This window comes from Piliocolobus tephrosceles, chromosome 5 (assembly GCF_002776525.5).
Source record: "Piliocolobus tephrosceles isolate RC106 chromosome 5, ASM277652v3, whole genome shotgun sequence".
Classification (NCBI taxonomy): domain Eukaryota; kingdom Metazoa; phylum Chordata; class Mammalia; order Primates; family Cercopithecidae; genus Piliocolobus; species Piliocolobus tephrosceles.
The window spans coordinates 12,071,749-12,098,294 of NC_045438.1; the positions used below are offsets into that span (position 1 = coordinate 12,071,749).

General features: G+C 41.6%; 1 protein-coding gene across 1 annotated transcript in view; it reads right to left on the reverse strand.

Annotated features, from left to right (window-relative positions):
* LOC111547273 (apolipoprotein(a)) overlaps window positions 1-26,546 on the reverse strand; it is a 109,330-nt gene that overhangs the window by 67,617 nt on the left and 15,167 nt on the right. Inside the window, exons 6-8 of the mRNA XM_031935526.1 lie at window positions 23,665-23,746; window positions 20,943-21,117; window positions 20,511-20,615 (exon numbers count right to left, since the gene is read on the reverse strand). Of these exons, the coding sequence (XP_031791386.1) occupies window positions 20,511-20,615; window positions 20,943-21,117; window positions 23,665-23,746 (362 nt within the window). The remainder of the gene's footprint in view (window positions 1-20,510; window positions 20,616-20,942; window positions 21,118-23,664; window positions 23,747-26,546) is intronic.

Genomic DNA, 26,546 nt, shown 5'->3' on the forward strand with positions numbered 1-26,546 from the left:
TACCGTGGTAGCACTCCTGCACCCCAGGCCTTTGCTCAGTCGGTGCTGAAAGGAAAACAGAAGAAATCAAGCTCCTTATTCGGATGGTTCAAGTTCCATCCGAATAAGGCATAAGAACACTAAGAATGCATTCCCTTCAAAGCCTAGGTGTGCACAACTTGACTAAGACTGAAGTGGTTCCAGGAGAGACAGCATTTGTTTATTTCCACCAAAAATTGAGCACTCATTAATAAGAAACAGCAGTTTCAATGGGGTTAGATTATGTGTATGAAGATATCCCATCTGTAGTGCAGGGATGCAGTGACTGCTAAAATCTAACAATGGATAGGAACACTGAGAAAATTCTTCCACACCCCAGGCCCCACTCTAAGCAAAAGTTAGCAGCAGCCCATCACTGGAGGAATTTAAACCTGTGGTGCATTTAAGATAAAAGCAACAAGCACAAATGCCAAATTCAGTTCAACTAGTGACTAGATTGACTCAATTGATCACAAAACATATTTTCAAGAGAAGATGGGTGCCCATTTCAAAGCATAAATAATATTTACTGCAATCTCTACTCTTCTTCTATTTATGATACCCAGTGGTTGATTAAATAATTACAAGATACACCGAAAACTCAAGAGGGAAGATAAGCCACTGTTACATAATAAAGCAATCAAGACAGACAGAAAAGACACCATCTGGAAACTATCAGTTTCGGTTTGTCTGATACCTATGTTAATATGTTAAAGAATATTGTGGTAAAGGTGGAAAATATCCATGGATAGGTGAAGAATTTCAGCAAAGAGATGGAAACTATAGAAAAGACTAACATGAAAGTGCTAGGAAGAGACTTATAATATCAGAGATGAAGAATTCTCTGAATGCACTGAGGAGCCAACTAGACACAACTAACAAAATAATCCATAAACTTGAACATAGTTTACTAGAACTTATCCAAACCAACACAGATACCAAAAAAAAGAGTTCCTGACCAAAAAAAAAAAAAAAAAAAAAGCAGAACAAGCATATAAGGTTAATGAAACAATATGAATGATCTAACATTTGAATCCTTACAGTCCCAAAAGAAGAATACAGAGAATGAGAAGTGGAAAAAAAAAACCAGTAGAACAGATAATGGCTAAGAATTTTACAAAAACAATAAAAGTTAACAATCTGCAAATCCAAGGAGCTCAGGAAACCTCAAGCAGAATAAATACAAAAAATTAATAATAAATCATAGTCAAACTATTGAAAACAATGATGAGAATATCTTAAAGGCAGTCAGAGAAAAAGGAACTATTGAATACAAAGAAACAAAGATCAGATTTCTAGTCAGAAACTATTCAAAACAGAATATAACAGAACATCGTTGTTAAAGTGATACAAGAAATGAAACTCTCAACCCAGTATCTATACTCAGCAAAATCACTTTTAAAAACTGAAGGCAAAATTAAGACTTCTTCAGACAAAGAAAAGCCGAAAGACATCATCAGCAGCAGTCTTGTGCTATAAGAAATGCTAAAGGTTGTTTTTCACAGAATGTGACTCCAGATGGAAACTGGGATCTACAGTAAAAGATAAGGAGCACCAGAAATGGTAATATAAAGAAATTATTCAAAATATTTGTAGTCAGAATCACTTTAAAACAAAACGGATTATTCAGGGTAAAAATAGTGTCAATGTATTGTGAGAGCTATAACATAATAGAAGTAAGCCTCTATTACAAAGAGCAATAGCACAACATTTTGGGAGGGAGGAAGGAGAAGTGCAATGATGTAAGGTTTCTATATATTCAGTAGAATTCTTTCATTTGAAGGTGGAATGTGAAAAAATCGAAGGGTATATTATAAACACTGTGGAAAATAATAAAACCATTAAAAATTAATTTAATAATTAAGTATTGGAGATAAAAATCTAAATGAAGGCAGAAAAATATGAAAAAAGGAAGAAAGTTTAAATGGGACAAAGAGAAATAACCAACTTGATGGTAGATTTAAATTCAGTCCTATTAACAATTACTTTAATGCAAATAGTCTGAACATCTCAATTTAAAAGATGAGAAAAAGATATACAAATACTAGTGAAAATAGAGATATGGAGGCTGTATTCATACCAGTACAAATAGACTTCAGAACAAGGAATGCTTCCAGAGATAAAAAGACTCATTAAATAATGATAAAGGGGTCATTTCATCAAGAAGACCTAACAATCCAAAATACACATGTGCCTAACAACAGAGTTTCAAAATATGTAAAACAGAGTTACAATCTAAAAGAGAAATAGACTAATCTAGAGTTAAAGTTGGACACATCACCATTAATCCTCAGTAGTCAATAAAAAAAAAGAGAAAAACAAGGAGTAAGGATACAGAAGAACACCAGCAACCAACTTCACCTTATGACCTCGAGAGAACACCCCACCCAACAACAGAAGACACAGTCTTTTGAAGAGTACATGAAAGTGAGTTTTAGAACTCAATAATGAGTTCTGAAGTTGAATCAGTACTAAAATATCTACACCAGAAAAACCTCTGGACCGGAGAGATTCCTAGCCAAATTATACCAGTCATATAAAGAAGAGCTGATATCAAGCCTACTGAAACAATTCCAAAAGATCAAAGAGGAGAGACTAACTCATTCTATGAGGTCATCATCATTGTGATATGGAACAACAAAATAAGAAAACTTCAAGCCAATATCCTTGATGAACACAGATGCAAAAATTCTCGATAGAATACTAGCAACTGAATCCAAGAGTACATCAAAAAGCTAATTCACCACAATCAAGTATGTTTTATTTTTGGGATGTCAGGTTGGTTCAATGTACACAAATCAATAAATGAGATGAATGGCATAAGTTGTATTATTCAGGGTTCTCTAGAGGGACAGAACTAATAGGATATACATATATACATAAAGCGGAGCTTATTAAGTAGTATTAACTCAGCGGATCACAAGGTTCCACAACAGGCCCTCTGCAAGCTGAGAAACAAGAAAGTCACTCCAACCCCCAACGCTGAAGAACTTGAAGTCCGATGTTCAAGAGCAGGAAGCATTCAGCACAGGAGAAAGATGTAAGTTGGGAAGCTAATTCAGTCTAGTCTTTTCACATTTTTCTGCTTGCTTTACAATCTGGCCACACTGGCAGTTGATTAGATGGTTTGCACCCAGATTAAGGGTGGGTCTGCCTTCCCAGCCCACTGACTCAAATGTTAATCTCCTTTGGTCACACTCTCACAGACATACCCAAGATTAATACTTTGCATCCTTCAATCCAGTCACGTTGACAGTATTAACCATCACAAGTCCACTCCTTGACAACTTGAACCCATACACACATCCTGAAATCATACATAATCTTCAAATAAAGACAATAATAATGTCATAATCATACCTAACATAATACAACTATCCTCATACAACGAGAAACGCACCAATCCCCAAACCAAATGTTATTACATAAGGTTAACAATACTTAAATGCTGATATGAACAATGCTTAAATGCTGATGTGAAGTCCATAAATCTAAGGTCACATGATAAAGGAAAAACAAAAGACATAAAATTAAGACATTTTCTTTTTTTTGAGACGGAGTCTTGCTCTGTCGCCAGGGCTGGAGTGCTGTGGCCGGATCTCAGCTCACTGCAAGCTCCGCCTCCCGGGTTTACGCCATTCTCCTGCCTCAGCCTCCGGAGTAGCTGGGACTACAGGCGCCCGCCACCTCCCCCAGCTAGTTTTTTGTATTTTTAGTAGAGACGGGGTTTCACCGTGTTAGCCAGGATGGTCTTGATCTCCTGACCTCGTGATCCGCCCGTCTCGGCCTCCCAAAGTGCTGGGATTACAGGCTTGAGCCACCGCGCCCGGCCAAATTAAGACATTTTCTTAGCACTTGGAAAGGGGATGTAGTGCTGCAGCTGTCCACTTTTGGGTGGTGCCTGCATATCGTACAGAACCATCTGTGAACCAGTCCTTAGTCTTCCCTGCCTCTGTCAACAGATCATTAGGAACTCCCCATGAGGCCATTGGTGCAGGCTGGGGGGGCGGGGGGGTGGCGGGGAAGGCAGGGTGGCACGAGTGGAGAACATGGGCATTTGAGCCACTTCCTTATGTAACTTACTTGTGCCTTCGGGACCTGCTCAAGCCCTGTCACATATATACCACTTCAATTTGATGATGAAGTGCCACTGTGCCGACCCACCTTATGGCCAGATGGGTCAGAAAGCACGCAGTTCATGATAGGCAGTTCAGGTAGCATGGTGACTTTATGACCCATAGTCAAATTTCAGTTTCCACCAAAGCCGGATAACAGACCAAGAGCTGTCTCTCAAAAGGAGAGTAGTTATCTGCAGAAGTGGCAGGGCCTTGTTCCAAAACACTGTGATTCACCTATGGGGCCCTGCCAAAGACTCCAAACAGCATCCCTATCTGCCACTGACACCTCAAGCACCAATGGATCTGAGGGGTCATGTGACCCAAGTGGCAGAGCAGCTTGCAAAGCAGCCTGGACCTGTTGCAGAGCCTTCTTTTGTTCTAGGCTGCACTTAAATCTGGCAGCCTTTTAGGTCACTTGATAAACAGGCCAGAGTAACACACCCAGATGAGGAATGTGTTGCCTCCAAAATCCAAATAGGCCCATTAGGCATTGTGTCTCTTTCTTGGTTGTAACAGGGGCCAAATGCAACAACTTATGTTTCACCTTAGAAGGAATATCTCCATAAGTCTTATGCCACTGGAACCCTAGAAGTTTTACCGAGGTAGAATGTCCCTAAATTTTAGTTGGATTTATTTCCCATCCTCTGGCATAAGTCCACTGTGTTTGCTACTTCTTGCTCACTCTATCCAATCATCATAATGTCATGAATGTAATGTACCAGTGTTATATCTTGTGGAAGTGAAAAGCCAGCAAGGTCTCTCCAAATAAGATTATGACACAGAGCTGGAGAGTTAATATACTCCTGAGGTAGGATGGTAAAGGTATATTGCTGGCCTTGTCAGCTGAAGGCAAATTGCTTCTGGTGGGTCTTATGGACAGGAATGGAGAAAAAGCCATTTGCCAAACCAATGGCTGCATACCAGGCACCAGTAGATGTGTTAATTTACTCAACCAATGAAACCACACCTGGTACAGCAGCTGCAACTGTAGTCGCCACTTGGTTAAGCTTAAAATAATCCACCATCATTTTCCAAGATCCATCTGTCCTCTGCACAGGTCAAATGGGAGAGCTGAACAGGGATGTGGTGGGAATCACCACCCCTGCGTCTTTCAAGTCCTTGATGGTGACACTAATCACTTCGATCCCTCCAGGGACAGGATATTGTTTTTGATTTTTTATTTTTCTAGGTAGAGACAGCTCTAATGGCTTCCATTTGGCCTTTCCCACTATAACAGCCCTCACCCTACCAGTCAGGGAGAGCCAATGTGGCATTTCTGCCAGCTGATAAGTACATCTATGCAAATTATGCATTTTGGCACTGGGAAAATGACCACAGGATAAGTCCAGGGACCCACTGGAACCACTGTAAGTCAGACATGAGCTAAAACTCCATTAATTACCTGACTTTCGTAAGCCCCTGCTTTAACTGGGGGACCACAATAACATTTTGGATACCCTGGAATCAATGTCAGCAGAGCCAGTGTCCAGTACTTTCTGAAATGTCTCATCAGTTCCCTTTCCCCAGTGCACAGTTACCCTGGTAAAAGGCCAGAAGTCTCCTTGGGGAAGGATGGGAGAAAGATTAACAGCATAAATTGTCAGTAGCCTAGTGGGGTCCTTCCTCAAGGGGATCCAGCCCCACCTTCATTCAGTGGGTTCTGGACCAGTAACAGGTTCAAGTCTGGAAACTGATTCTCTGTTTTTATAATTCAGATTAGTCTTTTGTTCATTCTACCTGGCAGTTTTCTGTTTATATAAATCAAGTAGGAATGCAGTAGGTTTCCTGTCAATTTCACTTCTAGGAACACTGTGATTAATTAGCCAATGCCAGAGCTCTACATGAGTCAGACTATTCTGATTGCCGCTTTGCCTCTCCTGTCCATTATGGTAGCTATGCCCACCTTGCCCTTGATGGTTCAGTGCCGACACTTGGCCCCTGCCACCTCAGGATCCAATTATTCCCATTGTATTTAAATTTTGTAGTTGAGTGACTGTGGTTCCTACTGTTAGATCTGACATACAGAGAAGAGCAATTACAGGGCTCTTCAAAAACACAAGTACTGCTCTCACAAATCTATTTCACAAAGCATTGGCCAAGGGTATACCTTCTGGACCCTCCCAGCTGGGATGTGTAGGTCTAAAGTGACTAATCCACTCCACCATCCTAATCTCCCTAAGCCTTTGGATCCCTTCCTCTATGTTAAACCAAGGGAGATCAGGCATTTCCAGCTCACTCACATTGGACCATCTTTTAATCCGTATAATCCGTATTTCAGCTAACTATTATAACCTATTTTTTTGGGGGGGGGGAGATGGAGTCTTGCTCTGTTACCAGGCTGGAGTGCAGTGGGGCAAACTTGGCTCACTGCAATCTCTGCCTCACAGGTTCAAGCAATTCTCCTGCCTCAGCCTCCCTCCTAAGTAGCTGAGATTATAGTTACACATCACCACACCCAGCTAATTTTTGTATTTTTAGCAGAGACAGGGTTTCACCATTTTAGCCAGGATCGTCTCAATCTCCTGACCCTGTGATCTGCCCTCCCCCGCCTCCCAAAGTGCTGGGATTACAGGCATGAGCCACTGCTTCCAGCCCTATCAGAACTTTTTCTAAGTCCCCGAGCTGCAACATTAAATGCAGAATCCCTACTTAGTAGGGCCAAATCAATAAATTCAGCTTGATCCAACTCTATGTCCCTTCCACCATGATCCCATACCCTTAATATCCATTCCCATGCCTATTCTCCAGATTTCTGCTAATATAAATTAGAAAACTTAAGCAGTTCTTTTAGAGTGTAATGCACCTCCTCATGGATCACACTCTGAACCTCACCTCTGGGGCCCGCAAGGACTTTAGTCTAGTTATAGGTCTAGAAGCATTCAGGGGCATTAGGGGTGCCTCCTGAGGAGAATCAACATTATCTTGCCTGGCAACTGCCTCAGGGGAGGCCATCACTGTTGCCTCAGGCAGTGCAGGGTTTATATCCTCAGACAAAGCTGGAAAGGCTAATGGCAGCACAGGTCAGGGAGAGGATGTTACCACTACTGGGAATGGGGAAACTCTTTCTTCTGGCAAAAAAGTTTCATCAGAATTCACAAACTCTGTGTCCTCAGCTTCATTAGGGTCCTCCCACACAACCCCACTTCAAGTTCCAGGGTCCCATTTTGTTTCAGTCAATGCCCTCACTTTAATAGTAAAACACCTGGCAAGGTTGTGCATGCACCTCTTGTTGCAGGTCAGCTACTCGCATGATAACAGCTTGTCTCTGTTTCTCCACAATTGCAACTCTTTCTTTTTTTTTTTTTTTTGTTGAGATGGAGTCTCGCTCTATCACCCAAGCTGGAGTGCAGTGGCCGGATCTCAGCTCACTGCAAGCTCCGCCTCCCGGGTTCCCGCCATTCTCCTGCCTCAGCCTCCCAAGCAGCTGGGACTACAGGCGCCCGCCACCTCGCCCGGCTAGATTTTTGTATTTTTTTTTAGTAGAGACGGGGTTTCACCGTGTTAGCCAGGATGGTCTCGATCTTCCGACCTCGCGATCCGCCCGTCTCGGCCTCCCAAAGTGCTGGGACTACAGGCTTGAGCCACTGCGCCCGGCCTCAACTCTGTCTTTACAGGAGCTAAGACTCTCATTCAGGGCAATCTTAGCAGATTTGTGGCTCAGTATCTGCTTCTGAAGTCGGGAGACAAGATTCCGTGAGATCATGATTTTCTTTCATCACTTTCTCCAGTGAACTTAGGAGCAACCAACCAACTTCATTATGTTCCTTGGTTCTCCACATATAGTCAAAGGTATTATGTATAGAGTAACTAAACTCCTTGCCTCTCATAAGAGACGAATCAGTAGTGTCACATGCATTTATTTTGCATAACTCTCTAAACAGTTCAGGCTAAGTACTATCAGTGTTCTCCATACTATTAGAAGTAGAGTCCTTAGCATTTTTTGGTCTAATCATATTAATCAGCCAACACCAGAAGTCCCGAAACCAGTGAAAGAACTCCATCCTTAATATTCTGTTCCTCTAGAACCACTCCTGGTATGAAAATCTGTATTAGTCGGGGTTCTCTTGAGGGACAGAACTAATAGGAGATATATCTATATCTATATTAGATATAGATACATTATATCTATGTCTATATCTATGCTTGAAGGGCAGGAAGCATCCAGCACAGGAGAAAGATGTAGGCTGGGAGGCTAAGCCAGTCTAGCCTTTTTACATTTTTCTACCAGCTCTATATTCTGGCTGCACTAGCAGCTGATTAGATGATGCCCAGCCAGATTAAGGGTGGGTCTGCCTTCCCAGCCCACTGACTCAGATGTTAATCTCCTTTGGCAACACCCTCACAGACACACAAAGGATCAATACTTTGTATCCTTCAATCCAATCAAGTTGATGTTATTAACTATCACATAAACAAAACTAATATCCTCAAATATGTATCTTGAGGATGGTTGTCCTTTATACCACATCATTGAGGTTCTTTGAATTTCCTGAGTTTGTATGTCAAACTCTCTAGTGAGATTGGAGAAATTTTCATGGATAAGATCCTCAAATATATTTCCCAAGTTGCTTACTCTCTCTCCCTTTCAGGGGTACCCAATGAGTCACAGATTTGGTCTCTTTACATAACCCCATATTTCTCAGAGGCTTTATTCATTTTTTAAAATCCTTTTTTCTTTATTTTTGTCTGATCAGGTAAATTTGAAGAAATGGTATTCAAGCTCTGATATTCTTTCCTCAGCTACTTCTGTTTTGCTGTTCATACTTCTGATCATGACGACATTCAATAGTGAATTTTGTAGCTCTACCAGAGAGGCTTTGTTCTTTTTTCAAATGGGTTGTCTTTCATCTCTTCAATCCGTTTTACTGCATTCCTTAGATTCCTTGAAAGAGGTTTCGATTCTCTCCTGAATCTCAATGCTCTTTATTGCCATCCAGATTCTGAATTCCATGTCTGTGATTTCAGTCATTTCCTTCTGGTTAGGAACCATTGCTGGAGAACTAGTGTGATCATTTGGAGATAAGGAAACAGTTTGACTTTTACAGTTGCTAGAATTCTTGTGCTGGTTCTTTCTGTACTGATGTTCCTTTAACTGTGATATAATTTGAGTATTGTCAGTTGACTTCACTTCTCAATATTTTCAGAGGGCCAAGGTGGTGTACAAGATCTTTATTTGTGACTGAATTCTTGTTCATGATTTTACAGGAGCATATATTAGCAAAGTATTTTTGATACTGAAGTTTGGGCTGCAAACTAACAGATGGGTCTTACATGTAATAACCAATAAGTAGGGTCTTGCTCAGCCACATGGCTCCTCTGTATTTCTTCATAGTTGCTTCTCTCCCACTTGAGTGCTGGCTGCAGATCTCAGCTTAGCACTCTTCCCCTGTGTACCACAGACCTGGGGCAAGCTCAGGCTTCCTGTTCACTCCATAGCTTGGGGGCAGCACGGTCAGGGGCCTCAGGGTGCCTGCAGGGATGACACACTGGCCTCTTTTCCATAGGGTGACTGGGGCACACTGGGGTGTGAGTAAAGCACTCAGGATCGTTTTTCCTTCGCAAGTCCAAGTACAGCAAAGGGCACTACAACTGCAGTGGCAGTGGCAGAAGGACTTTCAGTCACCTCTGGGAGCTCCACCCCACAAAAACACAGAGTGCAGCCAGTGGAAATGTTCAGCTGAGTGTGAGGTATCCGCACTGTGAGCCCAAGCCAGGAGCCCTGCCTGGTGAAGAGTAGCAGGTGAAAGCTCACAAGAAAAAGAAACTAGAATTAACCCCTGCTGTGTGCTGGAGGTGTCAGGGAAGTGGCCAGGTCCCCTTTTTCTTTCTCAAGCCCAAGGGCATTAAGGGCAGTACTGCTGCAGCTGCAATGGCAGAGGGGCTGCAGGCTGTCTCTGGGACTTCCTCCTAGAGAAGCACAGAGCCAACACTGACTAAAATGTTCAGGCAGGGCCAGGGGGGCTGTGCTCTGCCCAGTAAGGAGTAGCAGGGGCAGGGACCAGAGCAGAAAACAGTGTGGCCACTTTTCCATAAGGCAGGTACACTGTGCTGGAGGTCCGTGAGAGTCCTGAAGCTCTTCGCTCCCTCCTGAGCCTGCACTTTAATCTCAAGAGTTTGAGATGAACAGTGGTAAGGAAAAAAGCACAACGGATATGGCTAATGAAACCCAGGAAGACAAGTCAATGCATAGAAGTAATTCCAACCTAAAGAAATACCTTTTAAAATCATATTTATAGAGGTTTGCAGTGATACTAAAAACAATATTGCAAGTCATTATTAAGAATACAAGAAGTACAATGTTTCTTGTCTTCTTTAACACCTGTGATGCAGGTGTTTGATATGAATTCTACCTAATGGCTGCATTGCTCCTTGCCACCACCCAAAGAAGGTTGTATAGCACTCAGATCTATATTAACTGCAACTGTGTATCCCTTAGGAATTTTTCCTTTGCCCTCTTCCTTCCCTATCAGTATGCATCTAGCAGCATTCTGAAAAGTTAACTGCACAATGAGGGACTGCTGGGCGTCTTAAGAGGCATTCCTTTCTGCCTACGTATTCCCCCTCCTCCGCTCATATCTAGCATGCAGGACTTGGATAATCTCTGGGGTTTCAGATTTTCCAGACCTCCACTTTCTCAGGGGCTTCCACCTCCTGCTCATATCTAGTTATCTGCCTACTCAAACCATAAAACCTTAAATAAGAATAAATCGTATGTTTGCTCTTGATTGCCATGTCATGATAAAAAAGTAAGACACCATCAGTGGCACCAAGATTGATGTTGATCTGTTAATCCCTGTGTAGAAATGAACCTTGGAGGCCATTGTTTGATTTCTTACAATATATGCTTTGGTTGTAACACTGTCACTTTACAGTTGATAAGCATCCTCTGAATGGTCCCTCCTTTAGTTACAAAAATGTTGATGCATGGATGATGTTGGGAATAAATAAAAAGTGAACTAAATTATGTTCTCATCTTGGGCAAAAATTAAGCAAAAAAAAAAAAAAATTGGAGGGTATGAAGCTCCTCCATAAAGAAGGCCATTTTTGTACTAGGCTTACTACAGTGACACACCACTATTAGTTGGGGAGAATTCAGTTTTTCCAAGGTGTTGACAGGCATCCGGATTTCAGAGGAAACTGTAAAGAAGCAGAACCTGGGACCAATACTGTGCATGATTTTTCTTTGAGATCAAATCTAAGGCAATAAATCTGTTCAAAAGCTGCTTTCTGCCTGGTCATGGCAGAGGGTGGCCAAGGAGGGCTCAGCTGTGCTCCCATTGCAAGGCTACAGAATGTCCCCTGTCCTGAGGCTCCTCAGGACACCTGGCCGAGTTTCAGTGGCCCTCTTCCAAGCCTGGAGATGCCAGCTCCCTCTCTGGTACAGAATGCTAGTGATTTCCACAGGGTGAGAGGCCAAAAGAGGCTAGTAAAATGAAGATAGCCAAGCTTCCATGGAATTAGGCAACATGACAACCTTGACCACTTTGAGAGGTGTGGTGGGGGCCACATGCAGATGGAGTGGGTTAAAGAGTGACTAGGAGAGCAGTGGGGGTGGCAGCAGGAGACAAGCCTGGCTCTGAAGGCAGCGAGACTTCTAGGGAATACGGGGTCAGGGGGAAGTTCTGAAAGATGACACACTGCAGAGAGTGTGTGTTTGTATGCCAATGACAAGTATCTAGTAGGAAGGCAGATGAACAGATTCTCATTCTCAGAAAGGCCCATCCTGACCTCCTGAGGGTACACAGAGCACAAGGGGAGGACAGGGAGGGGGATGCACCCTCACTGATTCATGCAAACTCCTCAGCCAAAGTCCACCTGCTCCCCACGTCTGTGCCTCTGTCCTTCCTCAATTTAAGATGCTCTAGGCTGGAAAACTGAATTACTGACCAGGCATTGGCTGATGCATTCTAAACCTAATCCACTAAAAAGCACTTGAGAGATATATCAAAAGATCATCAAGAAATAGGTATTTTGGGCCCATATCCATGTCTTCACCCTGCACTGTCTTCTTATTTGAACTCTCTTTTCCAGGAAGAGTTGTGCTTTGGTAAATTCTATAGCTCACAGTGTGACTTCAAAACTCACAACAAATTCAAAACATGTTTCCTACAGGGAGTTAAGTTAAACATTCTGAAGAGCGTTTTTGAAATGTAGCACAGCAGGCTACAAATGATATTCCAAAAGAGGAAACTTCCATTTATGTCCCCCTTTAACCAAGTTACCCGTAACTGTGTCGTGTTATTATGCTTCATAGCACATCACTGCATAGCACATCCCTCCCTAGCTCATGTCACTAGGAAATATCCAAAAACAGAATCAATTTTTTCTTTTTTTCATCTGATAATTTTTCCACAACACTTTCATTTCTCTGATCCACCTCCAGGGCTGATATGGCAATGGAGGTTTTAATAGGGTTTGTTGGTGAAGAAACATTAAACAAATCTTGTAATAGGAAAATAGGAAAAAAATACTTTTATCCTATAGGCAAAATGTAGATGTATGTTGCTACTGAAGTAAATGTATTTTATTAATGCTGTGAGAATTTCTTCCTCACTGTGGTGTGTGAATGTGTGTGTGCATATTTGCATGTGTGTGTGCATATTTGCATGTGTAAAACACTTAGCAATTTGTGAATGGAAGATGTCTCTCCGCTTCTCACTAAGCATGGCTGTAAAAGAAACTTGTTCCTCTCCCCGGGCATTCCAGCACACTGGGAAGATAGCACGTCCAGAGGAAGTCTTGCCTTCCAAAAGAGCTTATGAGAGAATGTGCCCCTCAGATTGGTTAAAACATACGTTAATCCTGTGGCAGGGAAATTTGTTCTGGCCTTTGGGGTGTAGCCTGTTGAATAAGTTCACAGTGACCTACATCCCAGTTTCCAGAGGCTGAAATAGAATATTCATACCCCTTCACTCCCTACACACACAGACATAGACACCAATTTCCCCCAAAAAATCTCTTTGCTTAATCTTCTCCTGCTCTGTATTTTCTTTTATATTTTTCTTGAATGGCTTCCACTAAATTCAAATGCATTGACTCTAAAGTCAACCTGTAAAATTTTATCTGGTAATTTATAGATTACATTGCAAGCATCTACCTCCCCTTCATCAGACTCTCTGTACAGGGCAAGTTCATCTAACTATGTGCTTCAGATGGAACTCCTGAGTTCACAGTTGACTTATAAACCAAAGCATGCCCACTACAAAACTCTCACCCTCCAGAGACTTGCCTCAAGGAACAACACCTCGCTCACAAGTGCACCTGCAGTCACCAGCTCAACAACCTGGCAGATAAGGTGCCCAAGCTAGCATGGACCCAGGCACCTTTGTTTGCTTCCTCCCCTGCCTTATGAATGTGCCACTGATGGCTCCAAAAGTGAAGTGGCACACTAGGACGCCTGCATTTCTTCCCCTGAGCTAGCTCTGGAAGTAAATCACTCTCTTTATAGCAGAATTCTGTCTTCTTAATTGGATTCTGCAAGTGGCAAACAACTAACCTGCTCTTCCGTTACACTGGGATGTGTTTAGATTTATTTTTTCAAATGTTGGAACAAAGTTTAAAAGTGAGAAGAGCCCTAGGTTTTTTCTTGGAAATCTGGCTTAAATCCAGGTTTCTTTATTTCCTTGATTTGGGAATTTGGTCACTGGGCAAATAACATGATTTTCCTAAGTCTAGATTTCTTTGTTTATAAAATGGGGATGAATATGCCACCCTACCTATACCATGAGCTAAATAAATAAGCTAGTGTTTATAAAGAACACACACTCACACTGATATCCACACACAGATACGTATGTACGTATACAAATGTGGGGACCTAATCCAAGCACTAAGTATTTGTTGAATCATTATCTGAATACAGCATCTGGCAAATGGATGCGTGTGATTTCTCCAGGGATACTGAGGAAAGAGAGAGACCTTCTCATATTGTTTTATATTGTTTTATAATCAGTACCTGTTTTAAAAAAAAACAAGGAAGTAAAACCAAAGACAGGCAGCCCGGCGCCAGGCCCAAAACCAGGCCTGGGCCTGCCTGGCCCAAACCCACTAGTTAAAAATCAACTCATAACTTAGAAACCAATGTTATTCATAGATCCCAGACATTGTATAGAAGAACATTGTGAAATTCCCTGCCCTGTTCTGTTTCACTCTGACCATCGGTGCATGCAGCCCCTGTCATGTACCCCCTGTTTGCTCAAATCAATCACGGCCCTTTCATGTAAAATCTTTAGTGTTGTGAGTCCTTAAAAGGGACAGAAATTGTGCTTGATGTTCCCAGCTGAATAAAGCCCTTCCTTCTACAACTCAGTGTCTGAGAGGTTTTGTCTGCAGCTCGTCCTGCTACATTTCTTGTTTCCCTGACCAGGAAGCGAGGTAACTGACGGACGGACACTGAGGCAGCCCCTTAGGTGGCTTAGGCCTGCCCTGTGGAGCATCCCTGAGGGGGACTCCAGCCAGCCTGAGTGACGCGATCCAAAGAGCGCTCCCGGGTAGGCAATTGCCCTGGTGGAACTCCTGGCCAGAGCAGCGCCTAGCAGGCCCCCACGGAGGACTAACACAGTGGCTGAACATGGGGAAGGAACTGGCACTTGGTGTCTGGACATCTGACACTTGGTAAGACTAGTCTTTGGAACTGGCCCACTCCATTTGAGTGGAAGCGTGGCCTCATCACCCACGGTGTGCCTTTATTGGCACTTTGGTGGACTGGTCTTAGGAACTTGCCCACTCCATTTGAGTGGAAGCGTGGCCTCATCACCCACGGTGTACCTGTACCAGCACTTTGGTTTTTGTTTTTGACTTGACTTAGATTGCTTGATACTTTGGTTTTGGTTTTGACTGGGCTTGGATTTCTGGATACTCTGATTTTGGTTTTGATTTTGGTTTGGTGTAAACTGCAAAAGTGTGTGTGTGCCCTTTTTACCTGTTTTTTGTTTTGTGGTGTGCATGTGATGTGAGCGTGGTGTTTTGCCTTGAAGAAGCATGGGTTATGCACAAATAAGCCCACCCTACTAGGAACTATGTTGAAAAATTTCAAGAAAGGAAAGAAAGGGGGGGAGACAGAATTTATATAAAAAGAATGTTATATGGTAAATTCTTGTCCTGAAATAAATTAACTGGTTATTAAAAAAAAAAAATGTTTGTGATAAGTCAGAAAGTTGAGACCTGTCAAAAAATTGTCTGAGAAAGTTGTGAAAAAAAAGTTATAAAAAAAATTGTTATGCAAAAAAATTATATAATTTAAAAGTAATAAGGCCTCCTAAGTACTATTTAAAAAACAGTTTATGTGCAAGGTGTATTAAAAAAGTAAAATATATACCTTTAGTAAAAGGATTATAAGGAGGCATAAGAATGTGGATTTTTACCAACATTAAAAGGTTAAAAAATTATTGTTTTAAAAGTTTAAGCAAGTTTTAAAAATGTTAATTGTAAAGAAAATTCTGTGTATAAACATATTAGCTAAAGTTAAAAAGGTATCATCTGTTTCTTCTGTGAATTGGACATTAAAGTAAAAATGCAACAGGTTTTCCTTAAAGCATCAATCTGCTCTTTAACAAAAATTATAAAAGGTTAAAAAGAGTCTATAAAATCTTACCTTATGGTCAAACATAAAAAATTGGATAAATATGTCTACAAGGTTTTATTAAAATTAAGTTTAACATTAATAACACACTAATATAAAGGTAAAATTTAGCTTATCTGGTATAGAAATAATACAAAAAGCACTATTAAATATAAAATGATGTTCAGCTTTTTTTGGTCTAAAAACTAATAAAAATAGGTGCTAAAGGAAACATTCATTTTACTAGAGGATTATAGAAGTTAAAGACTTAAAACAAACTTTGGCAATTAAGACAGAATACCAGGATGCAAATGCCTGATTAAAATGGATCAAATATTCCATCTGCATGTTAAACAAAAGCAATTGTTATGCTTGTGCACATGGCAGTCCAGAGGCCCTGATTGTCCCCCTTCCACTAAGGTGGTCCTCCAGTCAACCAGGCGTGGGCTGCATGGTGGCTCTTTTCCAGGACTCTACAGCCTGGAGTAATAAGTTATGCCAAGCTCTCTCTGCTATATCCCAAACTCCCTGAGGGTCAGCCTTCCAGCTTCCATCTCCCAACACTAAGCTCACTTCGTGTCTCTCACGGCAGGGTGGAAACTTAGCATTCCTTGGAGACCTGAAGGGATGCAGTGAATTTAAGAATTTTCAAGAGCTTATCAATCAGTCAGCCCTTGTTCATCCCCAAGCAGATGTGTGGTGGTATCGTGGTGGACCTTTACTGGGCACTCTGCCAAATAACTAAAGTGGCACTTGTGCTTTAGTCCTTTTGGCTATCCCTTTCACCCTGGCATTTCATCAACCAGAGGAAGAAAATAATAATAATAATGATAATAAGATATCATAAAGACAGAGAAGTCCCTTATAGGTCTTTCAACTCTCACATCTATTTAAATGCAGTTGGAGTCCTGCAAGGAATACCAGATCAATTTAAAGCTTGAAATCAAATAGTTACAGGATTTAAGTCAATATTTTGGTAGATGACAGTCAATAAAAATGTAGATTAAGTAAACTACATCTATTACAACCAACAGCAACGAGCTTTTCATGAGTTAAAAAGGAAAACTCATGTCGGCCCCAGCCCTGAAGCTACCTGACCTGACAAAACTCTTTACACTCTGTGTGTCAAAAAAAAAAAAAAAAATGGCAGTTGGAGTTTTAACCCATTATAGGGCCCTGGCCAAGGCCAGTGGCCTATCTCTCAAAACAACTAGATGGGGTTTCCAAAGGCTGGCCCCCATGTCCAAGGGCCCTGGCAGCAATGGCCCCATTAGCACAAGAAGCAGATAAGCTAACTCTTAGGCAAAACCTAAACATAAAGTCCCCCCATGCTGTAGTGATTTTAATAAATACCAAAGGACACCATTCGCTAATACATGCTAGACTAACTAGATACCAAAGCTTGCTCTGTGAAAATCCCCGCATAACCATTGAAGTTGGCAACACTCTAAATCCTGCCACCTTGCTCCTGGTATCAGAGAGCCCAGTTAAAACACAACTGTGTAAAAGTACTGGACTCAGTTTATTCTAGTGGGCACAACCTCCAAGACCAATCCTTAAACATCAGTAGACTGGGAGCTGTACATGGATGGGAGCAGCTTCTCCAATCCCTGCAAAGTGACTCTGAAAAAGACAACAAGCCCTGCTCCAGTCACACCCGGAAGCTGACTGGTCCACGCACAGCCGAAGCATGAGGAAACTCATCACAGGACTCATTTTCCTTAAAATTTGGACTTGTATGGTAAGGACTTCAACTGACCTTCCTCAGACTGAGGGCTGTTCCCAGTATATACATCAAGTCACTGAGGTAGGACAAAAGATTGCTACAGTCCTATTATGTTATGGTTATTATAAGTGTACCAGGACTCTAAAAGAAACTTGTCTGTATAATGACACCCAGTACAAGGTATGTAATCCAGGAAGTGACCAGCCCGATGTGTGCTATGACCCCTCTGAATCTCCCATGATCACAGTTTTTAAAATAAAATTAAGGACTGCTCCTTTTCTAAGTGACACAAGTAAAGTAATAGCTAGAACAAAAAAAGAGGGGTCCCCAAAAATGTAACCTTAAAATTTGATGCCTGTGCTGCTATTAATAGTAAACAGCATGGGATGGGATGTGGTTCTCTAAATTGGGAAAAAAGTTACACAGCAGAAAATAAGTATATCTGTCAAGAATCATATTTATGTGAGATGTGTCAATACTGGTCTTGTGTCATTTGGGCTACTTGAAAAAATAAAAATAAAAAAGATCCTGTTTGGTTCCAAAAAGGAACAGTCAGCCCCTCCTGCACGAGTGGGAGCTGCAACCCTTTAGAATTGGTAATCACAAACCCCTCAGACCCAAAATGAAATTTTAAAAAAAATACATAACACTAGACATTGGTGAAAAAGGACTAGATCCTAGCATAAGCATCCTAATAAAGGAGAGGTTCAAAGAGACTCTCCAGAACCAGTATTTCAGACTTTCTATGATGAACTAAATATGCCAATACCTGAGATTCCAGGAAAAACTAAAAATTTGCTTTTGCAATTAGCCAAACATGTAGCCCAGTCTCTAAAAGTCACTTCATGTTATGTTTGCGGAGGAACCATAACAGATCAATGGCCATGGGAAGCCCGAGAATTAGTTCCTACAGACCCAGTTCCTGATGAATTCCTGGCCCAAAAGAACCACCCTGACAATTTTTGGGTTCTAAAAGTCTGAATTATTAGATAGTATTGCATAGCTAGAGAAGGAAAAGGATTCACTCATCCTGTAGGGCGGCTTAGTTGTCTTGGGCAAAAGCTGTATAATAGTACCGCAAGAACAGTTACATGGTGGAGTTCCAATTATACAGAAAGAAATCCATTCAGTAAATTTCCAAGGTTGCAGACTGTCTGGACCCACCCAGAATTCCACCAGGACTAGACGGCCCCCACCGGGTCATACTGGACATGTAGACATAGAGCCTACGCTAAGCTGCCTGACCAGTGGACAGGTGGTTGTGTTATTGGCACTATTAAACCATCTTTCTTCTTACTGCCCATAAAAACAGGGGAACTTCTGGACTTCCCAGTCTATGCCTACCGCCAAAAACAAAGCGTAGCCATAGATAATTAGAAAGATGATGAATGGCCCCCTGAAAGAATCATACAATACTATGGACCCACCATTTGGGCACAAGATGGCTCATGGGGATGTCGGACCCCCATCTACATGCGCAATCAAATCATACGGTTATAAGCTGTTTTAGAAATTATTACTAATAATATTATAATAATAATTAGAAATTATTACTAATAATTTCTAATAATAAAACTGGTCAAGCCTTGACTATTCTGGCCCAGCAAGAAACTCAGATAAGATATGCTATCTATCAAAATAGATTGGCTCTCGACTACTTACTAGCAGCTGAAAGAAAAGTCTATAAGAACTTTAACCTTACTAATTACTGTCTACACATAGATAATCAAAGGCAAGTAGCTAAAGACATAGTTAAAAATATAACAAAACTGGCACATGTACCTGTGCAACTGTGGCTCGGACTTAATCCAGGAACCATGTTTGAAAATTGGTTCCCAGCACTAAGAGGATTTAAAACTCTTACAATAAAAGTTATAATAGTAATAAGAACCTGCTTACTTCCCTCTTGTTTGCTACCTGTACTTCTTCAAATGATAAAAAGCTTCATTGCTACCTTAGTTCACCAAAGTGCTTCAGCACAAGTGTACTATATAAATCACTATCAATCTATTGCACAAAAAGACATAAGTAGCAAAAATAAGAGTGAGAACTCCCACTAACAAAAAGTGAGAGTCTCAAAGGGGGGAAACGAGGAAAGAGAGAGACTCTCTCATATTGTTTTGTATTGTTTTATACTCAGTACCTGTTTTAAGAAAAAACAAGGAAGTAAAACCAAAGACAGGCAGCCCGGCGCCAGGCCCAAAACCAGGCCTGGGCCTGCCTGGCCTAAACCCACTAGTTAAAAATCAACTCATAACTTAGAAACCGATGTTATTCATAGATTCCAGACACTGTATAGAAGAACATTGTGAAATTCCCTGCCCTGTTCTGTTTCAGTCTGACCACCAGTGCATGCAGCCCCTGTCACATACCCCCTGCTTGCTCAAATCAATCATGACCCTTTCATGTAAAATCTTTAGTGTTAGGAGTCCTTAAAAGGGACAGAAATTGTGCACTTGGAGAGCTCAGATTTTAAGGCAGTAGCTTGCTGATGCTCCCAGCTGATTAAAGCCCTTCCTTCTACAACTCGGTGTCTGAGAGGTTTTGTCTGCAGCTTGTCCTGCTACAATATGAAGCAAATGTACACCAATGGAAAGCCTTCCTCAGGCCATAACAAAGAGAGAAATGCTGGGTCCCACTCCATGAACAGGTCAAAGAACCAAATATATTCAAAGAGCTATTTCACTGTTTCAACTTGCAAGTGAGGGGAGCATGGCACCTGAACAGAGATGATATAAATTAATAAAACTGAGAACCAGGTGAAGTGCTTGGCCATCCTTTGCATAGTGAGCTACAATGGCTTTTTTTTTTTCCAACTAGACTGTCCATCACGTAGATACACTCTTTTAGATTAGAAAAATCACCCATTATTTTCTCTGCCCATTCATTCCAGCATCCTGACAGTCTTCATGGGGAAATTAAATTTATTTTTTTAAGAATTTTTCAATCTTACACAAGATTTTGAACTGGGAGTTTCATGAATCAAAAATTAAATAAAACAAATTGCACATAAAGCCAATGGCATATGTATTTTTACCACACTGTGGTAGAAAAAAATAATTATTATACAAAAAAAACTATGTCTTACCTGATTTCAGAAATAAAAGAAGTAGAAGAACCACTTCCTTATGTTCCATTATGGGACTGGCCAGCAGTGCCCAGAAAGTGTGTCCCAATCCCAGAATGTTGTTGACTTACATGAGAGTAAACGCATCCACAAACCAGATAGTCAAATTAAGTTAATTATTCTCTCAGAGACCCATGCCACTGCCTCAGCAGGGTTCAAACATTACCTTGAATAAAGAGTCTTACAAAATATTTGAGAGTGGAATGTCAATAGATGCTGGGAACTGGTGAAAGCCTCTCCCCTCTCAGCTGCTCCACGCTGCCTTCATTTCTGCTTACTCCTTCCCTCACCCCCAGATCTTCATCTCTCCTGATTAGTCTTGTTCCCTCCTCTCTTATTTTATTCCCTTTTGGATAAAATAAAATCATAAAAGTAGCTCACATTTGCTGGTACCTTCCATGACCAGACCCTCTGCCAAGTGCTGCCATCCATAGCCTCCCTCAAGCTTCCCAACAGGCAGTGCTGTTCTCATTCCTGCTGTACAAGGAGGGGGCTGAGGCCTTCCCAAGGTTGTGTGGCTACTCAGGGGTGCAGACACAACCCATTCATGTCTTAGTTTATGAACAAGCTAGGTGTAAATGTTAAAATTTCCATATCCTATACCAAACTATGTCGAAATTACAACATAAGTGAAAATCTTTTATTATCTTCAAAATTTCTTTATTCCTAGTGAACTCACATGTTTTCTGTAATTATAAATTATGTTATAAGATATCAGTCCTTCCAGGAGGGGGTGGTGGCTCATGCCTATAATCCCAGCATTTGGGGAGGCCAAGGCAGATGGATCACCCGAGGCCGGGAGTTTGAGATAAGCCTGGGCAAAACGGCAAAACCCTGTCTCTATGAAAAATACAAAATTTAGCTAGGTGTGGAAGCACATGCTGATCATCCCAGCTATTCAGTAGGCTGAGGCACTAGAATCACTTGAACCTGGGAGGTGGAGGTTGCAGTGAGCCACAAATGTGCCACTGTACTCCAGCCTGGGTGACAGAGCAAGACTGTCTCAGAAAAGAAAAAATAAATAAATAAATACTAAATAAAATGAATAAAATATCAATCCTTCCCAATCCAGTAGGTGAGGCCTAAATAAATAAATAAATATTTTTAAAACTAAAATAAAACATAGGGCCGGGCACGGTGGCTCAACTCTGTAATCCCAGCACTTTGGGATGCCAAGACTGGCGGATCACGAGGTAAGGAGTTCGAGGTGAAACCCCATTTCTACTAAAAATATAAAAATTAGCCAGGCGTGGTGGTGGGTACCTGTAGTCCCAGCTACTAGGGAGACTGAGGCCGGAGTATCACTTGAACCTGGGAAGCAGAGGTTGCAGTGAACCAAAATCATGTCAGTGTACTCCAACCGGGGTGACATAGTGAGACTCTGTTTCAAAAAAACAAAATAAAATAAAATAAAATAAAATAAAAGCATAGTATCAATCTTTCCCCAAATGAATTCACGGTGCAATCATATATTTTCATTCTCATGAAGTAAAGCAAGAGTGATAGAATTAAGTGGAAAGAGTCTATCTCTAGTGTAGTCACATCAGTGGTTGTGTCGAGATGGTTAGGAGGCTCCTCTCAGGTTTAAAACAGTATCCAACCCCCAACTGTAAATCAATTCGGGAGACATGGCAACTCTGATCATCAGCAATATCTGAGCTCCAGTCTCCACTCCAGCAAAATGTCCTTTCACAAAGATGAGGACTGAAAAATGCTCACTGAATTTAGCAAAGAAGGAATCACTACAGGGGTGGGAATAGAAGCCTCTCCATATGTCTCAGTCTGTTTGTGTTGCTGTAACAAAATGTCACAGGTTGGGTAATCTATAAAGGACAAAAATGGATCATCTCACAGTTCTGGCAGCTGCAAGGCCCCCAGTCAAGGGACCTGCATCTGGTGACCCCTTATTACTGTGTCCTCATGTGGCATCAGAGGCCATGAGGAAAGCAGAGGAAATGCCATGTGAGGGTGCAGTGAGAAGTTGGGCCATCAGAGGCCATGACGAAATTTCCATGATGGGACTCATGCCTCAGTAAGAAAAAGATGAGACCCATCTCTACACACACACACACACACACACACACACACACACACACATACACACACAGTCCCTTTCCCTTCTCGCAGAAGCAGAGGAGATGCCATGTGAGGGTGCAGTGAGGAGTGAGGCCATCTAAAAGTCACGGGGAAAGATTTCACCAGACACTGCATCTGCTGACACCTTGATCTTGGACTTTCAGCCTCCAAAACAATGAAAATTAAATGTATTTAAACCAACTCCCAAGTGTGTGGTATTTTGTGATGGCAGCCCAAGCTGACTAAGGCACCTGGTTAGACCCCAATAAGCAGGTGAGAAGAACTGGAGGAGGGGTGAGAGAGGAAACTAGACTGGGCCAGATGACAGGGGAAGGGGAGACTGCCTTGCTAAATATTGTGGATTTTAACACAAAGACTTTGATGAGCTACTGAAGGCAGGGTGTGCCACAAACTTGGGGAGCCCCAGGCCCCTTGGAAAAGAAAAGAATCTCATTTCTGTAGAAAAGGCGGCCTCCCCTTTTCTAAGGTTATTTGATGTTTGTAAAAGAATAGGTCTTCTGGTTCTTGGTGTTAGAGCACAGTAAGAAAAGGTAATTCCCTGAATTTTTAAAAGCGCTTTTCTGAATCCAACCAACCCTCCAACCCTCAGTCCCCTAAGAGTGGCCAGAGAAGAAGGAATCCACCGAGCTGACATTCCAGTTCAGTAAGTTGTAGGGACATTGTGTTTAAAGAATCTGTAGGTAGGGGAGCACCAACTCATAATTCACCGCAAGCCTGCGGGGTTCTCCAGCCCAGTCCCTTCTAGAACCCTTCTCTGTCCATGACCAGTGATGGATTATTCCAAATGTTTTTCAGTTTCATTTGACCTACTTTGAAAACCAAGTTCCAATAACGAATAACTCCGGGAGCTAAGCCTGCTGCATTAGGTCCCTCTAAGTAGCCTTTCCACCTACCCAGGCCACAATCAGCAGTAATCACCATTGAACATCCTTGAGGCAATTCTTCCGAAATTACTTTGCATCAAAGACTGCACAAGAACTGCTCTAAATAGGACTGATGTCAGCAATCAAGGTCCCACCAAGGGCTGCAGACAGTCCTCGACCTTCATGTGGGAAGGTGTCACTGAGTTCCGACACTCTGGAAATCCTCTAGGACTCAACCTTCCAATAAGCAAATTTATGGAAAGGTGAAATCAGATAAAGACATTATTACCTCAGGGGACAATTAAGCATTGGTAGCTAGTCTAAACATACTCTTTTAGAATCTTTTTTATACTACTGGCCACCATTTATTGTTGCTTTGTCCATCTGTGCCAGGCACAAGCAACACTATGAATTGCCCATACCATGCTATAATCGCCAGATTTTTCTCTGTTATTCCCATTACCATTCTATATATCAAGACACTGAAACTTGCTTGCTCATAGTTATATCAATGGACACTGGGAGAGCCAGGTTCCAACTCAGATATCTGGGTCTGGGTCTCAAGTGATTCCTTTTTTTTTTTTTTTTTTTTTAGACAGAGTCTTCCTCTGTTGCCTAGGCTGGAGTGTAGTGGTGCAATCTTGGCTCACTGCAACCTCTGCTCTGGGGTTCAAGCCATTCTCCTGCTTCAGCTCCCTAAGTAGCTGGGATTACAGGTGTGCCTGACTAATTTTTTGTATTTTTCAGAGAGACGGGGTTTCACTATGTTGGCCAAGCTGGTCTCGAACTCCTGACCTCAAGGGATCTGCTCACCTTGACCTCTCAAAGTGCGGGGATTAAAGACATGAGCCACTGTGTCCGGCCTCAAATGATTACTTTCAATCACTGCACTGCAATTTGCTACTGGGAGGAAAGAATAATAATAACAGTAATGCTATAATATATTGATTAATGGTTATATGCTTGACACTGTACTCCTTTTAGAAGTTCTAATTTATTTATAACTGACACATAGTAATTATATATATTTATGGGGTACAGTGTGATGTTTCAATGCATGGATAAGGATCAAATCGGGTGATTAGCATACCCCTCACTTCTAACATTTTTTTCTTTCTTTGTGGTGAGAAGATTCAAAATTCTCTCTTCTAGTTATCTTGAACTATACAATGCATAATTATTAGCTATAGTCACCCTAGTGTGTAATAGAACACTAGAACTTATCTTTCTATCTAACTCGAAATTTGTACTCATGGACCAACCTCTCTCCATTCTCCTCTCCCTGACTACCCTCCTCACCCTCTGGTAACCACTATTCTACTGTCTAATTCTATGAGATCAAGATTTTACAAAATTTTATTGACAAATAATAATTGCACATGTTCATGGAGTACACAGAGATATTTCAATACATATAATGTATAGAGATCGAAGAGGGGTTAGTATATCTGTCACTCATCTCAAATGTTTATCACTCATTTGTGTTGGAAACATTCAATATCTTCTTTCTAGTTGCTTGAAACTATACATTATTGTCAGCCATATTCATCCTACAGTGGCATAGAATACTACAACATATTCCTGCTATCTAGCTGTAATTTTGTAGCCTTCAATAAATCTCTCCCTATTCCCCCTTTCCCCACCCTTCCAGGCCTCTAGCATCCTGTGTTCTAATTTTTACTTCGAGATCAGCTTTTTTTAGCGGCCACATATTGATACCAGTAGCAAATCCATATGGGTCTGTAGCAACCTCAATTCTTGCTTCCTCAGAAGAAAGAATTTGACTGACGGGCATGAGGCAGAAAGCAAGATTGTGGCAAATTTTTAGAGCAGTAGTGAAAGTTTATTTAAAAGCTTTAGAGCAGGAAAAAAAGGAGGAAAGCACACTTGGAATAGGGCCAAGTGGGTGACTTGGCCTTTGGACTTGGGGGTTTTATACATTGGCACGCTTCCAGGGTCTTGTGTTCCTTCTCCCCACTCACCCAACTCCTGAGATCGTATTGGGAAGCTGCTGTTTCAGTTGTTTTCGATCTATTGGGAGACTGCTTGTCCCTGATGCCAGCTGTGACCAATTATTACTTTAGAAAGACAGTTAACAACCACCTGACCATCACCTGATGGTTGGCAATACTCCCATTGTGTGTTTGGGGCAGTGGTAAGGGGAAGCCTTCTTCTGCCCTACTCATACCTCACTAACTACCTACTGCAACGTTATGAGTGAGAACATTCACTGTTTACCTTTCTGTTCCTGGCTTACTTAACATACTGGCTTCTAGTTCCATCCATGTTGCTGCAAACGATAGGATATTCATTATTTTTCCCACCAACTGTGTAGAAAAATTCCCTTTTTTCAGCATCCTCACCAGTATGTATTATTTTTTGTCTTTTTGATAATAGCCATCCCATCTGGGATGAGATAATAACTCGTTGTGGTTTAGATTTGCATTTTCCTGAGGGTTAGTGGTGTTGAGCATGTTTTCATACATTTTTGGCCATTTCTATGTCTTCTTTTAAGAAATGCCTGTTCAGATCATTTGCCCTTTTTTTTACTTGCATTGGTTTTTCGCACTTGAGATGTTTGAGTTCCTTGTATATTCTGGATACCAGTCCCCTGTGCAATGAGTAGTTAACACATATATGAGGCACCACATGAAGTTCGTTACACAGCTTAGTTCACTCACTCCTCACTCCTCACTCCAAGCCCACGAGAGGGATGCTGTTACTACTACTCTTATTTTACCCATAGAGAGTTCAGTAGAGTTTCATAACTTCCCGAAAGTCACACAGCTAGTGTGGCAGATGGAGCAGGGATAGATGCTACAGCCAGGCCTTCCAAGCCACGCCTCACTGCTGCCAGAGCCTGCTCATCTGCAGTCACTGCCACAGGCATCAATGGCAGTACCCAGAATAAGCATTTATGGAGCACCTACTGTATTCACAGAACTCTGATCAATCTGAAAGCCTGAGCAATTAAGCAAACAAACCCAAGGAACAGTAGAAATCGCAGAGTTCAAACCAGAGTCTAGGGCCTGAAGTG